The sequence below is a fragment of the Lonchura striata genome, chromosome 2 (assembly GCF_046129695.1).
Source record: "Lonchura striata isolate bLonStr1 chromosome 2, bLonStr1.mat, whole genome shotgun sequence".
NCBI classification, from domain to species: Eukaryota; Metazoa; Chordata; class Aves; order Passeriformes; family Estrildidae; genus Lonchura; species Lonchura striata.
The window spans coordinates 89094878-89117522 of NC_134604.1; the positions used below are offsets into that span (position 1 = coordinate 89094878).

Below are 22645 nucleotides of genomic sequence, written 5' to 3' on the forward strand. Positions count from 1 at the left end.
GGGTTGTACTTGTTATTCCAACTGGCTTGAATTCAAACTTAAAGCTGCAAGTGAAAGACATTTTGGTCTTGTGGGCAGTATATTGACTCTTCTGGTTCCTCAACAAATGATGATATAACAAAATTTCTTTTAGTTTGGTACAGGAAAGTTAAGTTTCACAACTGCAGTTTAAGAAATGTCAGATATAAACTATCTTGTTACTAACGTGTTCATTATGATGTGCTGTTTTTAAAGGTGTGGCTACTGGCTATTTTCCTCTTCTCTGTGTGGACCAACAGTGAAATTCAAAACCAAAGATTTTAAAATCCTTATAAAACATGGCTAAATTTTTTTTAGTAACTCGTAGCAGAAGCAGACTGTACCCATTCCACTTTTTTCAAGTAATTTATGTAGTTATTATTGGTAACACTGTTGTGTTATTAGGTACCAGGATTTTTAATTGTGGTTCTGCTGGAAATAATTATGGATGTTTCATTTTTAGAAAGTTGTGGTTTATTTCCAAAAACAATGGCAGCAGTGAGATTTAACACAGAATGTGAAATAGCAGCCCAAGAACCTGTGGAATCTAGAATGCGGGGAATATATCTTCTATAGCTGACGTGATGACACTGAGAAAGTAGTTCTTCATATTCAGCACAAAGTTTCTTTAATCTGGAGTTCAAGTCCAAATCAGCACTAAAAAAAGGGTACGGGCCAGGACACTTGAGGTGAAAACCACTTCTGGAATGGGAAACTGCAGTTAAATGTAAAGGTTTCTTGGGAACTTTACTGCTAGCATTTACACCTTGATTATGAAGTTTTAAGAGGGGCATTCACCTGCTTTTTCTGTTCAGGAAAATGCAGCTAACATGCAGTTAATTCTCTATGGAATTTTGGTTTTAGACCTGGAGATTTGTGAAAGGAAACCTATGTTCCATATCTGAAGACATTTTAAAAAGATCAGGAAAATAATTTCATGGTTATGTGCTTCAGCTGCAGTTTGGAGAAACTAATTCTGATGTAATTCCTCAGATTGATCCACCATCTTTTTATATTGCTAGTACAATCTTTTTAAAAATATTTCTTTCCTACAAAAATGAAACATTTGCATAGACAAAATCAGCTTCTGTAGATGAAGTTCCCAAGAGGGAGTCTGACTTTCAATGTAGTTGGTAAAGTACAGCCTGAGAACCTAGCTATGTAAAATTAAGAAGAATAAAGCTGAACTGGAATCTGTTGCATTCCAGGATAGTTCATCCTTGATTACTTTTCCATAAAAAGAGAGAAGTCAGGAAGACTATTTCTTTCCATTTGGCAGCAACAAAAAAAGAAGCTTATAAAATGAGCCATTTTTCTTTGGTTAGCTGTTGTGTGGAGATCTAAAAGTAGATGTTAGCATTTCTTAATACAGGATGTGTTCATGTTGTAGTGTGAAAAACACGAGTATACACTTAACAATAAAATACATTTTCCAAGAAATAGAAGGTCTCAGATGGCAGCTACTTTTTTCATTGTAAATGTTAAATTGTTGTGTTTGGCATTTATTAAGGTGTCATAGTTACAGTAACTGTTTTGGCTGAGATTCTGGAAATGCTTGTATAAAGATTATACAAGTCAGTCTCAGGATCCTGTAATAATTTCTTTTAATATATTATATAAGGTGTTGGTTTAACATCATTTGGCTCACAGTAGATTTCTCTCTTGTCATCATAATTAATCCCCATTAGCTCATAAATAGGTGTTCACCTACTGTGTGTATGCATAAAATGCCCATTGACTAACAAATGGGAATACAGTAGTCACTAAGAGAAACAAAATTACCATTTTATAAAATCAAGTTAAGCCTTTTGTTTGCTTCAGAATTCTGAAAATTTCTGTTCAGAATGCCAGTAGGGGATTAATGAAAGTAATAGGTTAGGTCTTTTTACACTCCATGCATATTAAATCTGTTGAAGCACTGACAAAGCACTCCAAGTCTATGGAAAAAATTATCAGCGAGTAATAGCCCTAAGGTAGCCTAACTAACAAAGAACCATTCTTCCTGAGAGAAGATTTTAAACTCAGATTTTATTGTAATTCTACTTTTCTGTAGTGTCTAATGGAAATATAAATGAGACCACTGCCAGAAGGGTTTATTTGGTTGGTCCATTTTACTGTACAAACACAATATTTCTGTCTGGAGCTCTACTACCCACTGTCTGAAGTTTGCTACACTTGCCAGACTCCTACATCTGGGAGCTTTTGGTGGCTAGCTTTTTCTGGTTTGTTTTTAAAAACAAATGAGAATAAACAGCTCTGACAAATGCATGTTTTTGCATTATTAAATTATGGCTTAGTTACATTGAAGAGGGAGAGTAAGATGATATTGAACAGAAATGTGTGCCAGGGCTTAACTTTGTAAGGTGCTTTGCCTTACAGTTTGCCAGAATGGTTTGGAATATTGGTTCATTAATTTCATTTGTTGTAGGCAAATAATGCTTGTTTTATATATCACAAATATTGGTAAATATTAAGTAAAAATACTGTACCTTTTAATGAGTGAAAACAGTAAACTGTTAATGTGATAAATACGATATATTTTCCTAAAGTGTTTTATCAAACCTTCAGGTATCTAAGGGGAAAAAAAGATGTCACTTGAGGCTTTCTTCTCTGGGCAGTTGGTTCAAGTTCAGCAAAGATTTTAGTGATTCGCAATTGTTTCCAAATGTAGTGCTCAATAAAATGCTTATTTAGGCTATGTAAAATAGCTATTACTGCCACAACAAATATAGCTTTATAGACTTGACGAAACTATGTCTGGAAATTGTAGAAAGTGGGATTCCAAATGTTTAAAATTTGGCTTTTTCCTGTTGCCTTAAATAAAATTTCTGTGCTTGGTCTGTCAGTAGGCAATTTGAGCAAGCACTGATAATTTCAGAAAGATAAATAGATAAGTGTTGTTATTTCCTCTGGAAGTCACAACACTTGAAATTTTACTGGAAAATCATTGTGTATAAAAGGGGTCTTTGGACTTTAGTAGTTCTAGTAAGTTATGATAACTGCATTCTGTAAAAACTAAATTTGGCAGAGGAAAGTCCAGTCATTCTGATGCAGTAGAGTACAGCCTTCAGAACGAGGTTTTTCTTCTGAGGATTCCAGAGGAAATTATCTGTTTTTCTTTTCAGCACATCACCTATGTGTCATGTTTTCTTAACAATTTGGTTGCCCACTGTACAAAAGTTACGCTATTTTTTACATAAGAAAGTACATAAGAAATGTTTTTGATTATGCTTTTGTGGGAAAAAAGTCACATATGAGATCTTTCTTCTTGTTTTCAGAGAGCTATTGCCTACCTCTTTCCTTCTGGCTTATTTGACAAACAAGCCAGACCTGTGATGAAGGTAGGATTTCTTGTTACGTTTCTGAATAACTGTAGCATGATACTTTGAATAACTTTTTCCTTTTGCTGATATTTTTCATTTATTTGCAGCATCCTACTGAAATTTTTCCAGAGCAGAGAAGTAAGTGGTCTTAGATACTTAATTTGTTATTTCTAAGTATTAGAATTGTTGCATGTGTAGGATTTCTAATTTTTATGGATTGGCTCTTTTCCCTATGTTTCTAATGGCTGCTAAGACATGAGCAGTAAAAGTCTATTCTGATATTCTGTGGTTTAGGATGAAAAATTATCAGAGTGCCGCAGAAATTGTGTTAACTGACTAAGAGAAATGTTTTTCATTGTTTAAAAATAAGCAATAAATAGAATTATGCATAGAATCTCTTGCAGTCATGTGAAAACCTTTTGTTAATTTCAGTAGCTTTTTGTCAGAGCTATCACCTCCATAAAATATTCATTAATACTATTTTAAACCAAAAGTTTTCTTTGTAACTTTGTTGCTCTAGAAGATTAGAAATTACAGTTTTGAATTTTTTAAGTAATAGGCAGAGTAGTACCTCTCCGAATCAGTTCTTTGACCTTAAAGCCCTATCTCTCCATATCTGTCCATATTGTCTTTGGTCTTGCTCCTGAGACACTGTATAAAGTCCCAGATGTCAGTGATATGCCAGTAAGTTGGTCAGTTCACTAAAATCAACAATTTAATTTTAAATAGAACGTTTGAAAGATAAGGTCAAAACCTGTTGACAGTTTTGACTAGTATTTAGTATGAAGTAGTAGTATGGGTGTGAAATTCTACATTCACTGAGTTACCAGGTCCCAGATAAACATTTCTGATTATCATTAAAATCTTAAAATTTTCCTTCCTTTTCCCTGCTGCTGAAATAATTGATACTTGTTTTTTTGGGGACTTTGTGTCTTTGGAAAGCAGTCTAAACTATATGAAATTTTGGATTTATAGCTTTCAAATGGTATCATTTTTCAGCTTCGCTTTCTTGTGAACTAAAAAAGTAGAAAGTGAAAGGGTAGGAGAGAGTTAATCATTAAGTAGTTTTAAAACCCAAGGGTTGTTTTATGGAAGAACTAAGCTACTATTCTATATGCTTTCAGGACTAAAGCATTCTTTGAAATGCTAGCAATATCCTGAGGACTGTAAGAACAAATTAGTATAAGTGTGTAGTTTTGTATTTGTATCTAAAAATAACATATTCAATAAGTATCTCTTAAGGCAGCTTTGTCTTGTCTATGTATTGCATCTTCAATAACTTTGAAATGCAAAATTTAAATTTATACTTTGGTAAGTTTCCAGAACAGTTTTTTCAACAAAATATGGTTTCACAACTGTATACATGGAAAATCACCCTAGTAGTATATGTGGGTAAAAGTCCCCTGTCTTCCTTCTTTTCTGCTAAGTTTTGCATCTACATTCCGCTTCTGAATGTATATATATTTTGATGTTCCAGTCCAGTATATATTGTGCTTATCAGACAGGTTTCTGGAGTCTTATCTTTGCCTTTAGTTTACAAATAGCTTTAATTAACTTCACTGTATAAAATGGCTGGGATTTTCTCTACAGTTCAATTTGTAAAAAGCTCAGGGTTTTATTTTTGTTATTTTTCTTTATTTAAAAGATATCTTTATGTTACCTAAGTTTGCCTTTTTTTTTTTCTCCAGAGTTGAATTTTCTCTTTAAATAATATTTTGTAATGAATAAAACAGACTGGATATGCTGAATTAATATGGAACATTTGTTTTCTTGCTGAACTAACTATGTAAACTATAGGATAGGTATTTGTATTTAAGTATTCCAAATGTAATAACAAAGACAAGTTCTAAAATCACCCAAGTTCTGAATATGGTTGTTGCCCACAGAAGACAATTGTACACATACTTAGTTTAGCTTAGGTGTATCATGCTAATAAAAACCTTGTTTGTTTTAGCACTGTTTTTTCCAGAGTTGCTCATCTTTCACTTTTCAATGTAGATTTCAATTGTCTCTTACTTTGTACTTCTTTTTGCACTAAAATGTGTACTTCTATTTGTAATACCACCTATACAGTCTTTTAGAGTAGTACACAAAGGATTTCCTTATGTCAAATGTTATTTACAACTATCATTTTAAATATTTGATTATAACTGCATAGGGAGATTAGCTTTAAAAAATATTGTCTAAACTATAAGATTTCTAGGCAGATTGAGCACCTGAAAAATGTCTTTGTTCTCTGATTTAAAAAGACAATCAGTATTGTGAAAGAGGTTTATAACTGCAGTTAGATACAAGGGAATTTTTTTTAGTGATTGTATATTGCTTTCTTGTCTAATCTTGCCTTCCATTAGAAATCCAGTGGGGAGAAGATGGCCGACCATTTCACTTCCTCTTTTATACTGGCAAGCAGTCGTATTATTCATTAATGCATGTAAGTATGTTATCTGTAATAGATAATGTCAGCTCCCAGTCAAGTGCATGTTATTCTAGAGGTGCCACTCAGGAGCTCCTGAGCTTAGTTATGTTTTCACAGTAGGCCATAATATCACCACTGAAGCTATATGCAATGTATATTTTTGTGTCACAGTATTCGTTATTATGAGCATTTATATGTCACATTTAAGAGGACACACTATGTAATAGTTCTTCCTTTAATTTTTGGTTCATTTTACAGTTTTGGCTATGGACTGGTTTTGACTATGGACTGGTTTTGACTAGTCTGAACATTTTTTTGTAGGCTATATCTAGTTAGTAACAAAAGATTAGTAGTGGAGAATGCACATACAACAAAAACTTTGCTAGTTCTAGCAAAGTTCATTGTAGAATAAAAAATAGTTCCTTTTTTTTCCTCTGTGAAGGGCAAAGCTATAGGAAATGTTATTTGTGCTGACATTTAGTGTGAAGAAAATTTGCATTTAAACTGCTTAATTGATTTTTCTAAGATGGTTCCATTCATGCAAACTTAAGGCTTTTTCTGATTAATATAGTTCCAGGAGTAAAGGATCTGCATCTTTTACCTTTATGAAAAAAGCTGTGTCTAATAGAGTACCACAAGACCCTGAGTCTTGATATGGGTTTTGAACAGACCTTTCATATCTGTGACCATCAGTAGCACAAGCATTATCTGCGTCTTTAGAAGAGACTATGGGAAGATAATCATGTTTCTTACATGTACTTATAGAAGACAAAAGCATTAACAATGTAATAATGCAGAAATATTTAATTGGATATTCACATCAGATTTTGTTTCCTCATTAGACAGTTTTAAGAAGTTAGTTCTATGGTTAGTCAGTTGTCAGAAAAACAAACAAACTTTATGGTCACAAATTCAGTGCACAGCTTTACTGAGTATAGTGTTTTTATTAGAATGATCTGATATTTATTTGAGTTCTGTGTACCCAAAGGACAAAATCCCTTTTTGTCAGGTACATTTATTTCTTTGGGAGAATAAAAAACACCCCCACTTTTTTTTCTCTTTTCTTTTTTTCTTTTTTTTGTTTGTTGTTGACCTTGGGCAAATGAGCTTCTTGCCCTGGCAGAAATGAAATGAATGATAAATGTAGAGAGTGTCTTTGCTGAGTAATGGAGCTGCAGCATAGGCTTTCCACAGAGGTTTTCTGCTGCACAGCCCGAGGCAGCCCGAGGACCCCTGCTGTTCATTTAAATAGGTATGTCAAATCTGCCTCGAAACGCCGCTGGTTTGATCTGTGGTAATATTTGTGAGGGTTCCATATGGACTTGAGCCCCCTGCAGTGCTAAGAAATAATGTACAACGCTTCATGGTGCAGACGCAAATTTTCTCTGAAAAGGGATGCAATGCTGCGTTTTAGCTGTCGGAGAGGATGATGGAGCTGACGCGCTAGGCCTGTCAACTTGTTACACGGATGGGTTGCACGCAGCAAGGCTGTGGAAAATCTGTGCCTTTTAACTTTTCTACTTAATCACGGTTGTAGCATTGCCTTTAGACTGTATGCTACATTAATTCTCTTCCTGCCTTCTGCCTTTCATCCCAAGTTTCACGGAAAAAAGTAAAGCATGCAGGTCTTGTAGAGGAGCCTTATCAAACAGCTGTCATCTGACAAGCCATTTGCATTTGTTTTGGCTGAAACAGAGCAACCCAAGGGCAAGATGTTTTGTTGCATTCCATCATAATGAAGAAATTACAAATTTTACAAGGAGCACAAGTTTATTTTTAGCTCTTCCTAGCAGTTAGAGTATGCAAGCTTGCCTTGGAAATCTCTGAAAGTATAGTGCGTGTTTTGTTTCTAAGAGTGTGGCAACCACCTTCAAACAAATGGCCTTGACAAATGCATTTTTCATTAGTATAGGATACTTGAGTGTTCTTCAACTCTTCCTGAATATTTTCATTAAATAGGCTTATATCAATGTAAATCCATTAAGTGAGATTTAACAGGGTTTTTTTCTGAGTTGGCCAAATGAAAGGCAAAATCTGCATGGAATTCCCAACATTGTTTTAACCCCTTATTAAACTAATGTGTATTTAAAAAAATGTATTCCTAAGTCTCAAAGCTAATTAATTTGTCCAGAAGAGTTGTATGTTAATACAGCCTAGTGTAAGTAATCAATCCGATTTGAAGATGCCTTTTAAATTGCTACATTAAATCTAATAAACAGGATAAACATATTATTTAGCTTACACTTTTATGCTATTAATTGCTACATAAACTCATGTGGAACTTGAGTTTTGTTACCTGTTAGTTGTTATATAACTGGCCAGTGTTATTCTTTAGTTAGTGATTATAAAAAATACTGTCCACTTACGGAAAAACAACTATCTTTGTATGTATTATAATTGCCAATTTAAATGTTTCTCTTTCAGTGTGAAATGAGCTATCATACAAGATATTTGTTACGTGCATTATTGTTTTTGTTCTGCTTGTTGAATAAAGTTTAGCTGTAGGGAAAAGAACAATTTATTTTTCTTCTGATACACAAAAGACTGTTTATTGCATGAAACACCATTTTGCAAATGTTTGATAGTGTATTTGATGATTTCACTTAAAAGTTTTTTTAGAATAATAACATTTTTGTAATGTGCAGAACAAGACAAAATGGTACCTTCATACCATTGTGCACAGGAAAATAGTAATTCCATGTAATCATGCTTCTTGTATATTTTTTAGAAATATCAGGGCTTATGGATTGAGGTAAATACTCTAACAATTGAGCATTTTAACTCTCAAAAATATTCCAAAACTTAAAACCAAAGTGTATACCGAACTCAAAACACAAGAAAAAAAGTAAAGTGCAAACTGAGGTAAAATGTGAGCTCTGCAGCATATCTTAACTATAATGTTTATAGAATTTTTTACCCATAAAAATCTCTTTTAGGGATTCATTTGCTGATTTTTTTCCCATTTTTAATGTAGAGTAAAATAATTTTTTATTATTTTAAGTGTCCTGTAGAGATCTGAAGTTTGATCTCTATTAGAAATGGAAGCATTTCAGTACATAGTCAGTCTTGTAAAATCAGCTATTTTGATTGTGTAATAGCTGAGTTTACAAGACACACAGATGTGTACAGTCATGAATTGGACTATTGAATCCTCAAGTGATTAGTAAAATCTTCACCTGCCAGCTTTGAAAAAGCAAGTGTGTCTTCAGAAGCTTTCTTTAGCTGTTGGGGAGTGAAGATTTGTCAGATAAATTATTGGGCATTACATGTGATTCCTGATTTTCCAAAGGCTCATCCACATTACTTCACACGTGAGTGGTTCTTTCAGTCTGTTGGCTTTATCTCTATACAGAGATAAGATACATGCATCAATTTTTAAGTACTTCACACCAAAATTTTATAAGAGTTGCAAGTCCACTTTCATTGCCAGAAATATGTAGGAAATTATATTTAACATTTCTCTTACACTTGGAATTACTTCAAAATGTTGCTTGACTTCATCTCCCATGTAAAGGGTTCTTTGTCTGAATAGATATGATTGCTGTAATTTAACTAGAACAGTTTAAAGATATAATTTTAATTCTTAAAAGTGCATGTTCTTAAAACTTAAACAGGCTGTGGAGTGTTGGTGTTCTTTGGGATTACCTAGGGAGGGTCTTCAGGCAAATTTTATTGTTGCTGCTGTTCTTAACCTTTTTGTCATTGTAACTGACAATTAATTTCTGAGGCTAGAAAGTGGTGGATGGTAACCCATATCTCATTTTATTTGCCTGTGTTTATCAGTTGTTTCCAAATATGACAAAATCCTTAAAGTCTTCTTCTAACTTGTTTCATGTTAGTTGAAAGTACTTGAATTGCTATTTAGAAGCTATTCTGACTGTAGTCAGTCTGTCTTAAGGTCACATCTGTGATTGCCTCCCTGTGTCCTTTTTAAAGGAACTGTGTTGTAGCTGTGTTGAGCTCCTGTTCATGTATTTTTGCTGACCATACTGCTAAATAAATATGTATGTCAGAATGTATTGGAAGAGGAGGGGTGTTTGTGAGGAGGCAGACAGGAGACTGCTTTTGCAGGTAGAGTGGTGACACCCTCTGTCTTTGAAGGCAAGAGGTAAGTCAAGAGTAGCAGTAAGGTGAAAAGCGTCCATACACATTTATAAGACCTAATAAACCAGTACATCTTCTAAGCATCTGGTATCAAAGTATCATCTTTGTGCCTGGCTTGACTTCTTCCAAATGCAGAAACTCATGGAGCTCATCAGTTTCAATCTCTGACTGTTCCAGCTGAACTCTCCCCAGCTTGTTGAGGGACAGGCACAGCACTCATTCCCTGTCTCTTCCCCTCACTCTGTGGTCCCAAGCAGAAGCTTCCATACTCATTCTTTACCTTGTCTTAACTACAGATACCTAAAAATTGCTTGGTGCAGGCATACCTCATGCTCTCTGACCCAAACTGTGTCTGCTTTTAATGTATAGGAAATAATTTTTGAAGCCTAATGGTCAGCTCTGAATGAAGTTGTTAAGATTACTAGAGTGATGTGGCATAAATCTTGCCCACAGTAGTAATACTGTATCTTGTTTCCTTAGAGGGCTACGGTTATATTTGTGAGGTTTGGAAATACTTGAAAATAGGATTTCAGCTCTTTTATGTAATGTTGCCTGTGTCTGAGGATAAGTAAACTTTTTTTAAGTTGAAATTATTTTTTCCTAGCTCCTATCTGATACAGTTACCCCACAAAAGATAAAGTATTTCTGAAAGGATAACTACTACTGTAATATATGAATTCTTATGCTGTCTCAAAAGTGAAGGATTTTGTACCTCAAGATTTTAGCTGTGGAATTATTTAAAAAATATTTTGTTCCACTGTGCCATTAAAAATGTAATCAGTGACCTGCGTCAGCGATTTAAGTAATTTGTCCCTATTTAAATGCTTTGAGTACAGCTCAGATAACAATCTGTTCTTTGTTCATACATTTTAAGTACAAATATTTTTAGTGTTATGTGCAGGTGTATTTTATATTAGTGAAAAAAGCTTGAACAGTAGGTGTTTATTACTAAGCAAGGGGCTTCTATTCTGTGGTTATTTTTAAGCTGTTGCAGATATTTTACTGCATCCTGTTATAAATCCCAGTTTTATGTTAAGAACAAGTATTTCATTAGTTAATATCTGACAGCACAGAGCTGTCTCATGTTTCTTCCTTTACTGTTTCTTTGTAAGTAATACAAATAAAAATGCTCAAACCGTTGTTTCTTGTCCCCACAAATTCTTACACTGTTGTTTCTCTGTAGTATTTGCTGAAACTCATACTAGTATGGTATAGAAAAGTGACTATAAGCTTTCTATTTCACTCCTAAATGAAAGTAAATTATTTGACATAGAAGTACTTAGTTGTAGTACAACTCTCCTGTTGTTTCAATATAATTTATAATTATTTCTCCAAATACTCCTATTTACCTTTGCATTTGGATCACTGTTGTAATTAAGAGTATTAGGGGTTATATTTTAGAACAAGTAGTATTTATAAGTTTCTGATCTGAAAAAAACCCTAAAAATACTTTATTTAAAATGTGTTTCTTCTGTAATATTTTTATTCTGATTTTTTTAGTGTTTTCCCCCCTTTTTTTTTCTTGAAGTACTAAATCACTGTCACACCATTGTTTGAAAATAATAACATAGCTAAGAATTTTGAGAAAACTATTTTAAAATACTGTAAATCCAGAGTAAGTCCCATCTGCACACAGTGGAAAGAACAGAAATTCTTACTATGGTAAATGTGCAAACTTCTGTCCATGTAGACATGTCAGGGTAAGAAATTGTGACTGATACAGACCACCAGTAAATCTGACACTTCTACATATACAAAAATCCTAACTAAATGAAATTAAATATCTCTTAAACCTTGTCAGTATTTTGAGGAAGTCAAACAATATGTGAATGTAGTGATGAAATTATTGTGCAGTGTGTTTTGGAGTTGCATTCATTATACAAATGTATGATGTTGTTGTCTTTCTGTATACAGTTGAGATTTTTTTTTAACAAGCATATGTAAGAAGGCAAAAAACACTGCTGCAGAATTCAAAATCAGTAATTTTGAACTGCACATGATTTTTTTTTTGTCAGAGCTCTGCTTGTTTTCTGACCTCTGTATTTTATGTTTGAAGAGTAAAACCATTTAAACATGCATTTTCAGTAGCAAAATTTAAATATTAAATGAAAAAATCTATTTAAATACTTCTTCCATATACATTTAAGGAAACATATGAAAAGCTGCTGAGTGTTCAGAAACATCAAGACCAACTGATAGCTCAAGACCTTCCTCTACAAAAGGAAAAACGGTAAGCTTCCAATTAGAAGGAATATTGGTAGTAGTTTTCTTGATGTGCTCTCATATTCTGTTTTGGCATTTCTGGTAGTTCCCCATGCTACCTGCCTTCTATTTCACAAACAGATTTTCCGGCTTTTGCTCTATTCCTTGTGTAATATGTGTATGGTAATTTCATCTTGAAAAGTTTTACCAGATATGTGTGGAGCACTCACTTCTCATTGTTAGAAGTGACATTTCTATTTCTCATACTCTTTAAACTCTCTCTGCTCTTTTCAATATTCTTTGCTTTATAAAAGTTCTGAAGTGTGATATGAAAATAAACAAAAAATATCCAGAATTCCATTTCTGTATGGAACATATGTATATTCATATATATGAATGTTTTCTCTTCTTGTATGAAACATATGTATATTCATATATATTAATTAATACATATATAAAACATGTATTCTGTATGAATTTTCTAATTATGTCTTTTATTAAAACATTTTGAAAAAAAGAGGTAAACTTTTTATAAAAAAACAAGGGATTTTAAAGTACCAACTACATTGTTCCTGCTTTTAAAATCTCAAGATCTAAGGTTGAGCTCTTTAAAAATCTTTAATTGCAGTTCTTGAATATTTTAACTTACCAATATTTAAATTTAAGATCCTCAAAATACTTAATTTCACTATTTTTCTTCTAATGGCTTTGAACAGAAATCATCAAAACTTAGTAATTTTACAAAAGCTCATTTGGCTGGATTTCTTTGATTATCGCCACTATTAGTAATTGAATTTAGGGTCTCTTTTTTTCTGTTTAACTTCTCTGGTCAAGCTCTTCATCTAGTTAGCCACTGGACAGAAAAGCTCCATGTCATCCAGAAGCTATGGGAAATCTACAATTGTTGGTTTCTAAGTGTGCCCAGTCAGGATATGCTTTTAAGTGCTGTTTGACTGTAGTCTTGATTTTTTTGATATTTCTTGCAAGGATTTTATATTAGAAAATGAGTTAAGCAAGTGTTAAAAAGCAATGGCTGCAGCTAGGAAGTTTTGGTTTAGGCATTTACTGCTTTTTGGTATAGTTACTTTTTTTGCAGTCCCAAGTTGTTTTTATCTTTGTTCTTGCTGTGCTTTTTCTAGCCAAATGTATGCATTACTCCAGGAGCACATCGTGTTGGTTTGTCACTTCTTCATTTCAGCCATTTGTTTTTTATGTTATGAAGAGAATGGATTAATTTGCTGAGATTATTTCAATTTCTTAAATAACAGAAGTTTGTGTTTCTTCATGATATAAATAGCATTCTGTGACCCACAGAATGTTGCATTATAGATTTGTGTTAGGTTCTGAGCAGACAAGAGAACAAATGAGTTTAGTTTCTTGCTGCATCCTGCTGAGAAATAGCCTGACTCCTTACAGAGCTCAGCCAGTGGATTTACTGATGTGAAAAACAACCTAAAGCTAGCCAGAGATGAAAGGTTTTTTCCCTGTTAGGTTTGTAACACTCGGAGAATTTAAAGAATTTTTGATACTTCTCACTCTGGATATGGTACTTCCTCTGAGATTAGTCTGGATAGGATAATTTATCTCCTAAGTATAGGTAGAGGGTTGGTGGGAAGGGTTGTTTTTTGGTTTGAGAGGCATGGAGTTTGCTGGGATTTTTTCCCCAGAAAATAATCTATTGTGAATACATTCTGTAATACTAACTGTAGGGTTAGGACCTGATCTGAACTACTTCAAGTTTTTAGCTTTTCAGATGCAAGAATTTTTTTCCAGCTTCAATGGAAGTAGCAAGTAACAATACATAAATGCAAGTATATACTTGAGTCTGTCAGGATTGGAAGCTTTTTAAAATTAAAATCTGCATTGTCTCTAAATCCTTTCTCATGTCCTGACTCAGAAAAACATTAATATGCATGCTTGAGAAGTAGTACTCCTTAAAAACACCTTCAGAAGGAGTGTTTTACTGAATCACAGCTTCCTTCATGCTGCTGAAAGGAGCATGTTTCTAAAAAACCTGAGCATTTAAGAAGCTAGTTACATGTTTGCCTTAAATTTACTTTATAATGTTTTATTTTTATTGCTGTTTGTTGGTCACTTCATATCATATATATTTACTTCAAACATTGGGTTTTCTTTGCCTTAGCATCTCTGTATGAGGCTGTTCTCTTAGAAATCTCTGCTTTTGCTATCACCAGTGCAGTCACTCTGCTGAGCAGCTCAAGATTAGCCAGTAGATAGAACACAGGGTGTCACTGCTACATTAGTACTTTGAGTATGCTTACTGCTAGTGCTGTTCTTTATATTGATTAGAAAAGAACAGTGGCAAAAGAATTTGATATTAACACTCTGCCTTTGATTTTGCTATGTGCTGCTAATATACCAAATTTTTCTGGCAGTAGGCTTTTAAAAGTAAGTTGTAAGTTGTGGGGAAGATCACTTTCTATTACAGTATTATTCTATTTCAATCTCTGACTTCAGTAATATAAATAATGCATAGCTGATACTCATAATGCTCATATGGTTAATTCAATACATGAAGTTACCATACCTTTCAAAAGGCATATCTTTTTAAATCAACATAGGCTTTCTCATGTTTTCTATAGGAATGTGAACTGCATTCATTTGTAATGGAAAATGTATTTCTGAATGAAGACTGACTGTATGTATGGTCTTTTGTGATGTAACTCTAATTGCATGGTTAATTAAAGGAAGAATATATATGATATTTTAAACAGAAACCTGGCTGGCAGCAGATGGCTGACTAAGATTGAATTGGAAGAAATGTTGTTAGAAAAAGTGTCAGATGATGATGTAAGTAATTAATCTTCCCAGTCTCAAGGAGGTTTGTATCTTAAAAATATGGACTCTGGGTATGTTTTTGGATACTGGACAAGAGCACCTCGAAGGAGGTGCTCTTCAAAAGAGTTTTCTGTCTTCTGATTAAGTCTGCAAAGACAGTTCACAGCACTGTCACATTTATGTTGTTTTGAGGTGACTTGTGTTGATATTTTTTATCTAGCACAATACAGAACTCTTAAGAACTGTCCATTGTTATTAACATAATTTAGTTTTTCTCCTGGCAACATTGTGAGACCTAGGGCACTCATTCCTTGTTACTGAATTATGTGGTCAGGAATTGGTTATAAGAATTTATTATAGAAATAAGTAGTCATTGATTGTAGCTACAGTTGAAAAATAGGGCTAGAACTGCTGTTACTAATTGCAGAGAAGGGATAAATATTCAACATGGGGAAATACAATGGATTTGTACAATAGTAAACTTGCACAGAGTTAAGTTATTTAATGTTAAGGATGACATTGTAATGATACAAAAATCACAGAGGGCTTACTAGAAATAAGGAGTCCTTCTTCTTAGTGATTGACTAAAAAATCAAATAACAGAAACAAGACACAAAGCTGTACAGATCTGTGGTTTGATACAGATATCTCCTGTTACATTCTCCTTGGTATGAGTATGGTGCAAGAGAGGAGAATTTTTCAGTTTCCTCAGTGTCTGAAAACTGTATCACTCTGTAGGTTTGGAGTTGTCCTTTACATTTATCTCTGGGGATAAGACTATACATCCTAATAGTCATACACTTTTTTCTCACTCAGAGCTTTTTCCTACACTCCTCTGAAAAGTACTGGATTTTGTAACAGCAGGTTTAGTCTATGTGGCCAGTTTATGGAAGCTTGAATATGACAGTACCAGAGAATGTAACTCTATTTGAACATTCCAAGTTTTCTCACCTAGAAGCAGTGTTCCTCAATCTTGTCCATCCTGTGAACAACAGCTTTGCAAAAATAGCATAACAGCAGCAAACATGCCCTTTGCTCAGTTGTCATCTGGAGCAGTGGCATGTGATGGCTTCCTTGTGTGTGGGGGATGTAAAAAAGTCTCGAGCAGATTGTGGTCCATAAGCATAAGTTAGAAGTAGTTGTTGTAAATTCTCCATCCTGATAATACCCAGGAGACTTACTCTACTTTACTTGCAGTAGAAGCCATGAAGACTTCAGTATTTTCAGTAGCTATTGCATTTGGAATGGCTATTTTTCCTCTCCAAGTGCCAGGTCTTGTATAACCAAACAGCTTGGTGTTCTTCACTGCTTGGTTTAGTACATTCTGTACATTACTCCACTTTACATCTATAAATGTACATTGCAATAAACTTAAAAAACACCAAAACCTACACTAAACTCTTCTATATACTGGCCTCTCCAATGTAAGACCACAAAGCCTGAGTCTGTGGTGAAATACATTGTTTAAATATATTTGAAATGTCTCAGTATAAGCTTCCAGTCTTTCCTGCTCAAATTCTTACCTTTTGCCACTGATGTTTACATTATTAAACAAAATCAGAGCTATTGATTTTTCTTTTGCACTCTCCAAGTGAAAACTTGGAGAGTGCAAGTTCTACTTCTATAGTATCTATAATTTCTATGTTTTTATTTGCATATTTCTGCTCATCAAAGGCTTTATCACAAATCTGTGTCATATTTTAGGAAAAAGTAGTTTCCAAGTGATGTCAAAATTCCAGGGATTATTATTAAGTTACAAGAAAAGTAGTAATTTGGTGCTAGAGAAGACTGGTAAGAGAGTATAATAATATATAATAATTTTATAAAAATAAAAGAGTACAATAGCTGCTTGTAAGTAAAAAAACCTTCAAAAATCAAGCTAAGATATCTATATGAAAAATCAATTTTTGATGGTATAATACCTTTATATCTGGTGACAGGTGTCTGGAGCTCCTGCCAGTAACACTTGGTAACAGGACATCCCCACTTTTTGCACAAATGGGTTAACACACTGGTGTATAATCACATGTTGAAGAACTTTGGAGGGAGGTATAAGGGGGAAGGAGAACCACACAGTAGCAAAGGATAATTTATTTCAAGAGGTTGCCCTTTAAGTCAAGTATCTCTTGAATTTTTAAATACCTTGATTGTTCAGTTTTAAAGGAAATCATAAACATTAAAGTAACTCAACTTGAACAGCCAAAGATAGGCATTTTTTGTATATGTTATGAAATATAATAATTTATGAGATTCAGTTCAGTGAAATAAAATTATTTCCAAATCAATGAATATCCTGACTTATTAAAAAGTAGGTGAAAATCTGTTCCTATTTTAATAAAACAGTAGAAGAATTAAGGCATCCCCCAATGTGTTTTTTTTTTTTTTCAATGAGATGAACTTCATTCTAATATTCATTCATTTATTAAAAAGGAGTTGGTTATACTTTGGAGTAAAGTTTCACTGTTTTCTGAAGAAAGAACTAGATGTCTTTAGTCACACAGAAATGATGCAACTGCATGCTGTTCTTAAATCAGCATGTAGGTGCAAAAGTGTCATCTTGTCAGAAATCATCAATAAAAGAAGTAGGAAAGATCCATTAAATAAAAATAGAAAGTTTTCACAAATGCAATTACACTTACATACTTTAATTAAGTCTTGTTGTCTTACAGTATTCAAGATTTATTAAACTCTTACAAAAATTGGTAGCATTGCCATGTGCTGACATTGAGGAGGAGTATATACAGAAGTTTTCCAAAGAAGTTCCTGTGCAGTTGCAGAAGGTGATTATTGAGCCCTTGCAGCATGATGAGCGAGGAGTGGCCTTCAGCACTGGAGAAGGTAATCATTTCAAGTTGATTTGTAACAATGTAGACTTTTTCCTCTTCACACTGCTTTCTTATAGTATGTAAAACACTGCTGAAAGTGTCACTAGTTCATTTTATATGCTCATATATATGTATACTGCATGTATAGCTGTTAGTGATGTTATGGAATGCCAAGGACTGGTCAGAAAGTACAAGTTTTTGGCCCAAATGTCTATAATCTGGTTTTTATATGTATTTCTATACAGTGATAACTCTGTAGAGAGGACCCCATTGGGTTACAGGTTGTAGGATACAAAATGATTTTTGGGCAGAGCTAACTGATGAACATACAGAGTGGAGGACTGCACAAACAATTATATTAATAGTTCCATTGATGTAACAGTTGTTGTTGCTTAGTATAAAAATGTCATGCTTAGACTAGTGAGTAACCTTTATCATGACTTTTGTAGGTAATCCAGCAAAGGGGAGCTTTGAAGATGCAAGGAATAAATAGCAAGGCATTTGGATATTTACAAACACATAGGAAAATGTGAAGAGGAAATTTCTAAATATGGGACAGATGGATAATGGAATGTTGATAATTCATACTGAGATTAAGGGGATGTTAGACAAAAGCCATGAGAGTCTCTGTACCTTCTAAACACAGGCTGTTACGCTTTCATTGGAGAGACACACAGTTGGAAAGCAATACAGGATATAGGATATGAGTGATTACATAGAAAAAAATGTGACGACAACAACATGTATAGAAAAGGCTGATGATTTTCTGGACAAACCATGTGTGCACACACTTTATGCTGTACATTTAAGAGGAATCATAGAGATGATGGGTATTATGCAGCAAGCAGCAGATGATAATAAGAACAAAGGTCACAGAATTTGAGGGGCAGAATGGCTAGAGAGCTGCTTTGCCTGGGTTGTCTTCAAGATTACATGACAACAAAGATGTGAGAGCAGTAAACCATTATTTAATTTGCACTGGTTTTCAGTAGTATCTTCAGAACAGTAGTAAATTATGAGGATGAGCATGTAGTAGTAATGAGTAGTTTGATGAGCATGCAATCTATGTGATTTAAGAAAAGCCACAAGGTTTAATAAGTTCAAAACTAGTCTTCTTTGTGCCCCATCACCTCCAAAATGAAAAAGAATGTCTTACTTGTTTCATAATTCCTTTATCAGAATGATTGCTTCCTTTGAGCTGAAGGAGATTGGTTTCCCAACACACACTTCTCCCCCACTTAACAGACATTGCTTGAAATATATTGAAAGATAGTTGTTCTTTCTTTGCATTTTTTTTTCGTACCTCGGCCTGTAAAACCAAACAGCTGGCACTGTATGAATGTGATGAGATTTGTTTAACTACTTGGGCACTTGAAGTTCTGAGGAATATTGAAGCCTCAAAAAAGATTTGATTTAATTCCTTTAAGGTAAAAGAAAAACTGCCAGAGCTACTGCAGTAGTTTATGACAATGGGACTGGAAAAATTACAGTGAATGGAGTAGACATTTTACATTACTTCCCAGTGCTGCAGGACAGGTGAGAGCACTATGAAATGCTGTATTTTACTGTAATTAAATTATTCCAGCAAAAGTATTGCCATACAGTTATGTGTTGATGCTATGTTGATTCTATGTTCTTGTCTCTGTATAACTATCTATTTCATAAAAATGTGTCTTACATTTCTTCCTATTTTTCAGGAGTTTACTGATATGCAAACCTTGATGTTCCTTGCCTCACCTTTTCTGAAGGGATGCAAAAACTAAGAGTACAGACTGTTTTAATAGTTCAAATTTTAGTCCCCTTAGGGCTTGAAATTTTTCTAAAAATAAATAATAAACATTATCTTTAAATGTTTCACAAGAGATTTGCAAATTGCATGCATGTGTATGCAGTATGCATGCAGTATGCAGTAACATTGTGGAAGCAAACAAGGTGAGGCTTTTGATGTAAAACTTCAGATTTTGGAGGATGCGCACAGTCTGATATAGAGAAGACTTCTCATTAGGCTGACATAAAGTTTCTATTCTTAATGTGATTTTATATTGTGATTTTTAAGCTCAACATTAAAGGGAAAGGTTCTCAGTTTCAATATCCAGAGCTGATGGATCTTGGCTTCCTTAGAGTAGTGGAATAAAAGTAGTTGTAAAACTGAGTGTACATACCACTGGCAGTTGGAATATGTTCCTAGCTGCTAATTTCCTATTGATTTGAATGAGATATGAATGCTTTTCTAGGCCTCTGCCCAAAAGTTAACTATATTTTTGTATAGACAATGATAAGAAATTTGTATAGCATAGAACTTTATGCACATGAATTTTCAAATTTTTCTTTTTTTTTTTTTTTCCCTAGGGAACAGTTATTGTTCCCTTTCCAGTTTCTTGGCAGAATTGGAAAACATGATATGGTTTGCACAGTCTCTGGTGGAGGAAGATCTGCACAGGCTGGTGCAATACGTTTAGCCTCTGCAAAAGCCTTAAGGAGTTTTGTGACAGAAAAGGAGGTGGAATTCATGAGGCAAGGTAGGAATTGAAATTATTTCCATGTTTCATAATGTGTTTCTGGTAATTAACAGAATTAATACAAGGATCATTAATGATCAGATTTGAGTAAGTAATCCCAGTGAAACCTTATGTATTGTATGAAAGGGATGTGCATTGATTTATAGACTGTTTTCACTTGTTTCCTAGCATCCTTTGTGTACATATTGGATGATTCTCAAGCATTTTTCCATCCATTCATGACCTCTTTTAGGTCTTTTAACCAGCTTATATTGCCTCAACATAGAATCACAAAACATGAATGTGTGTTCACTACTAAATAAATCTGCATCAAACATTAGTGAGCTGTAAGATACCGAGACTGAGTTTTGGTTTATTTCATTGATCGCATCTTGTTCATGTTTTAAAAAATGTTGTTCTCCAACATAAACGCTGGAGGGTTGGCTTTGAAGAGAGAGTAAAGAGCAATGTTGGCTTTGAAGAAAGAGTAATTTGCAACATACTGCATGCAACTAGTCAAACCGAGGGAGCTTCTTTCCTCTTTTGCACCATTTAGTGTTTACAAGTTACCTAGGATAAGATAGAATTTATTTAGATAACTGCAGGATTTGATGCTTCTCAGTGATGAGATATCTGTGCTGTTTCAGCAAAAGTAGAATTATGAATGGTGAGCTTTTAACTATGCTCTTTCTGGACTAGTAGCAAGAATACCTGCCTGTATGAGTGGCAGAACAGCTGTGATTTTTTTCACTCTCTTGCCAGCCATGAAGCAAAACCTGTGTTCATACTTTGCAACAAGTTTCTTTGACTGTACCTTTTCAACACTGGCAATATAACTTGCTAGGAAAACCCTTGTAAATAATTATAATGAGTTTGGTATCTTTACTGAGATCAGGTAATTGTGAACATGTTTGGGACATTACCAAATACACTTTAAAATATATATATAAATGTATTTGTACTTAGATATAAATATGCCACATAACAGTGGTCTTCAGAATGGGGAATGAGCATCTGATCCATCGGGATTCAGTAAGAATGTGCTGTATATAATTCAAAAGTGAATAAATACATATATTGGGGGGTACATGCTCAAAAATACTGTTAGGACTGCATGATCAAAAAAGTTTAGAGACCACTGCTTTCAGGCCCTAATCAATATGGGTAGATAAGAAACATTGGGTGGTTATTTTAGTGGTGTATAAAGGAAAGTATGAATGAAGTTCAGTTACTAAAGAAGTTAAAATGTTAGAGGATCTGATGATACTCATTTCAGTATTTTGTTAGCCCTCTAAATCACGCAGATCATACTGTTAGTGGAAGTCATGCTCACACATAGCATACCTGTAATATTAAATAGTAGCAGTAAATAAATGGGTGCTTTTCTGTGTTTTTTAGCTGGATTACTAACAGTTGACCCACGTGTGAAGGAACGAAAAAAGCCTGGTCAAGAGGGACCCAGACGGAAATTCACCTGGAAAAAGCGATAAGTCTCGAGTATTTAAAGAGTGACAAAATGCTACCACAATTTCAAAACATCCTGATTTATGATTTAAAAGTGTTGTATGAATGTATTTAGTAATAAAAGACCTTTTTCCCCTTTATAATTATTATGTCTTCTGTTTAAAAAGCAACAAACAACTCTAAATTTATTTAAAATTGAGGAAAATCATGGTGCAATTTGATGGAATGCTAAATCTAAAATAGTCACCAAGTGTCAACTTTGCATCTTAACTCCAGTGAAGTCAATAACAATTTATGAAACTGTTGGTGGATTATAACTTCTAAAAATCAGTCTATTTGCTTAATGATTTGGCAATTTAAATTCTGAAATTAGGCAGCTCCTAACCAGGTATTTGGACATCTTCAATGTGCCTCCCTTTGTGCCTCGCAGGTATCTGAGGATAAGCAACAACTTCCTACCTAAACTGTGGTGGAGTTGAGAAGTCAGTGAGGATAGTACTGACAATTGAGGGGATGCTGAGAGAGGAACTGTCACAGAGGATAACCTTTGCCTGTGGAATCAGTTGTCTCCAAGATGCTTCCCCAGGTTAAGTAGGGAGTGATTCAGAACAAGTACCTAAATTTAGGTTCTCTGAATCATCCTCTGGAGGAGTCAGTTTTTATGTTCTTCCTCCAAATGCAGATAGAGCTGGAGGGATTAAGCTGAAGCTGTCTTTGGGAACACTCTTCTCCACCCCTTACATCTCAAGGGGCCTGTTCAAGGAGGCATGTTCCGAATATGGCTAATGCACAAAGATAGCATTGGACTCTTTGCCAAATACAGTCATAACTTTTCTGTTTTAAATTCAGAAGCAGGAGGTGATGACAGTGCTGCCCACCTCCTGTCTATAACTGTAGCCTTCCAAAATAGATTAGTGGTTACAGCACTCACCCAAAAGCTTTAGGTTTTGGTTTATTGCCAACTTCCTTCCTGGGACAGAGGTCAAATTCTTTCAA

At 34.2% G+C, this 22645-nt stretch overlaps 1 protein-coding gene across 1 annotated transcript in view; it reads left to right on the forward strand.

Annotated features, from left to right (window-relative positions):
- Positions 1-21792, forward strand: part of MRPS9 (mitochondrial ribosomal protein S9) — a 33770-nt gene extending 11978 nt beyond the window's left edge. Inside the window, exons 3-11 of the mRNA XM_031506188.2 lie at positions 3297-3359; positions 3449-3479; positions 5693-5772; positions 12009-12091; positions 14799-14874; positions 17532-17700; positions 19115-19223; positions 20037-20206; positions 21584-21792. Coding sequence (XP_031362048.2) covers positions 3297-3359; positions 3449-3479; positions 5693-5772; positions 12009-12091; positions 14799-14874; positions 17532-17700; positions 19115-19223; positions 20037-20206; positions 21584-21675 — 873 coding nt within the window. The 3' untranslated portion in view covers positions 21676-21792. The remainder of the gene's footprint in view (positions 1-3296; positions 3360-3448; positions 3480-5692; positions 5773-12008; positions 12092-14798; positions 14875-17531; positions 17701-19114; positions 19224-20036; positions 20207-21583) is intronic.
- The last annotated feature ends 853 nt before the right edge of the window (positions 21793-22645 follow it).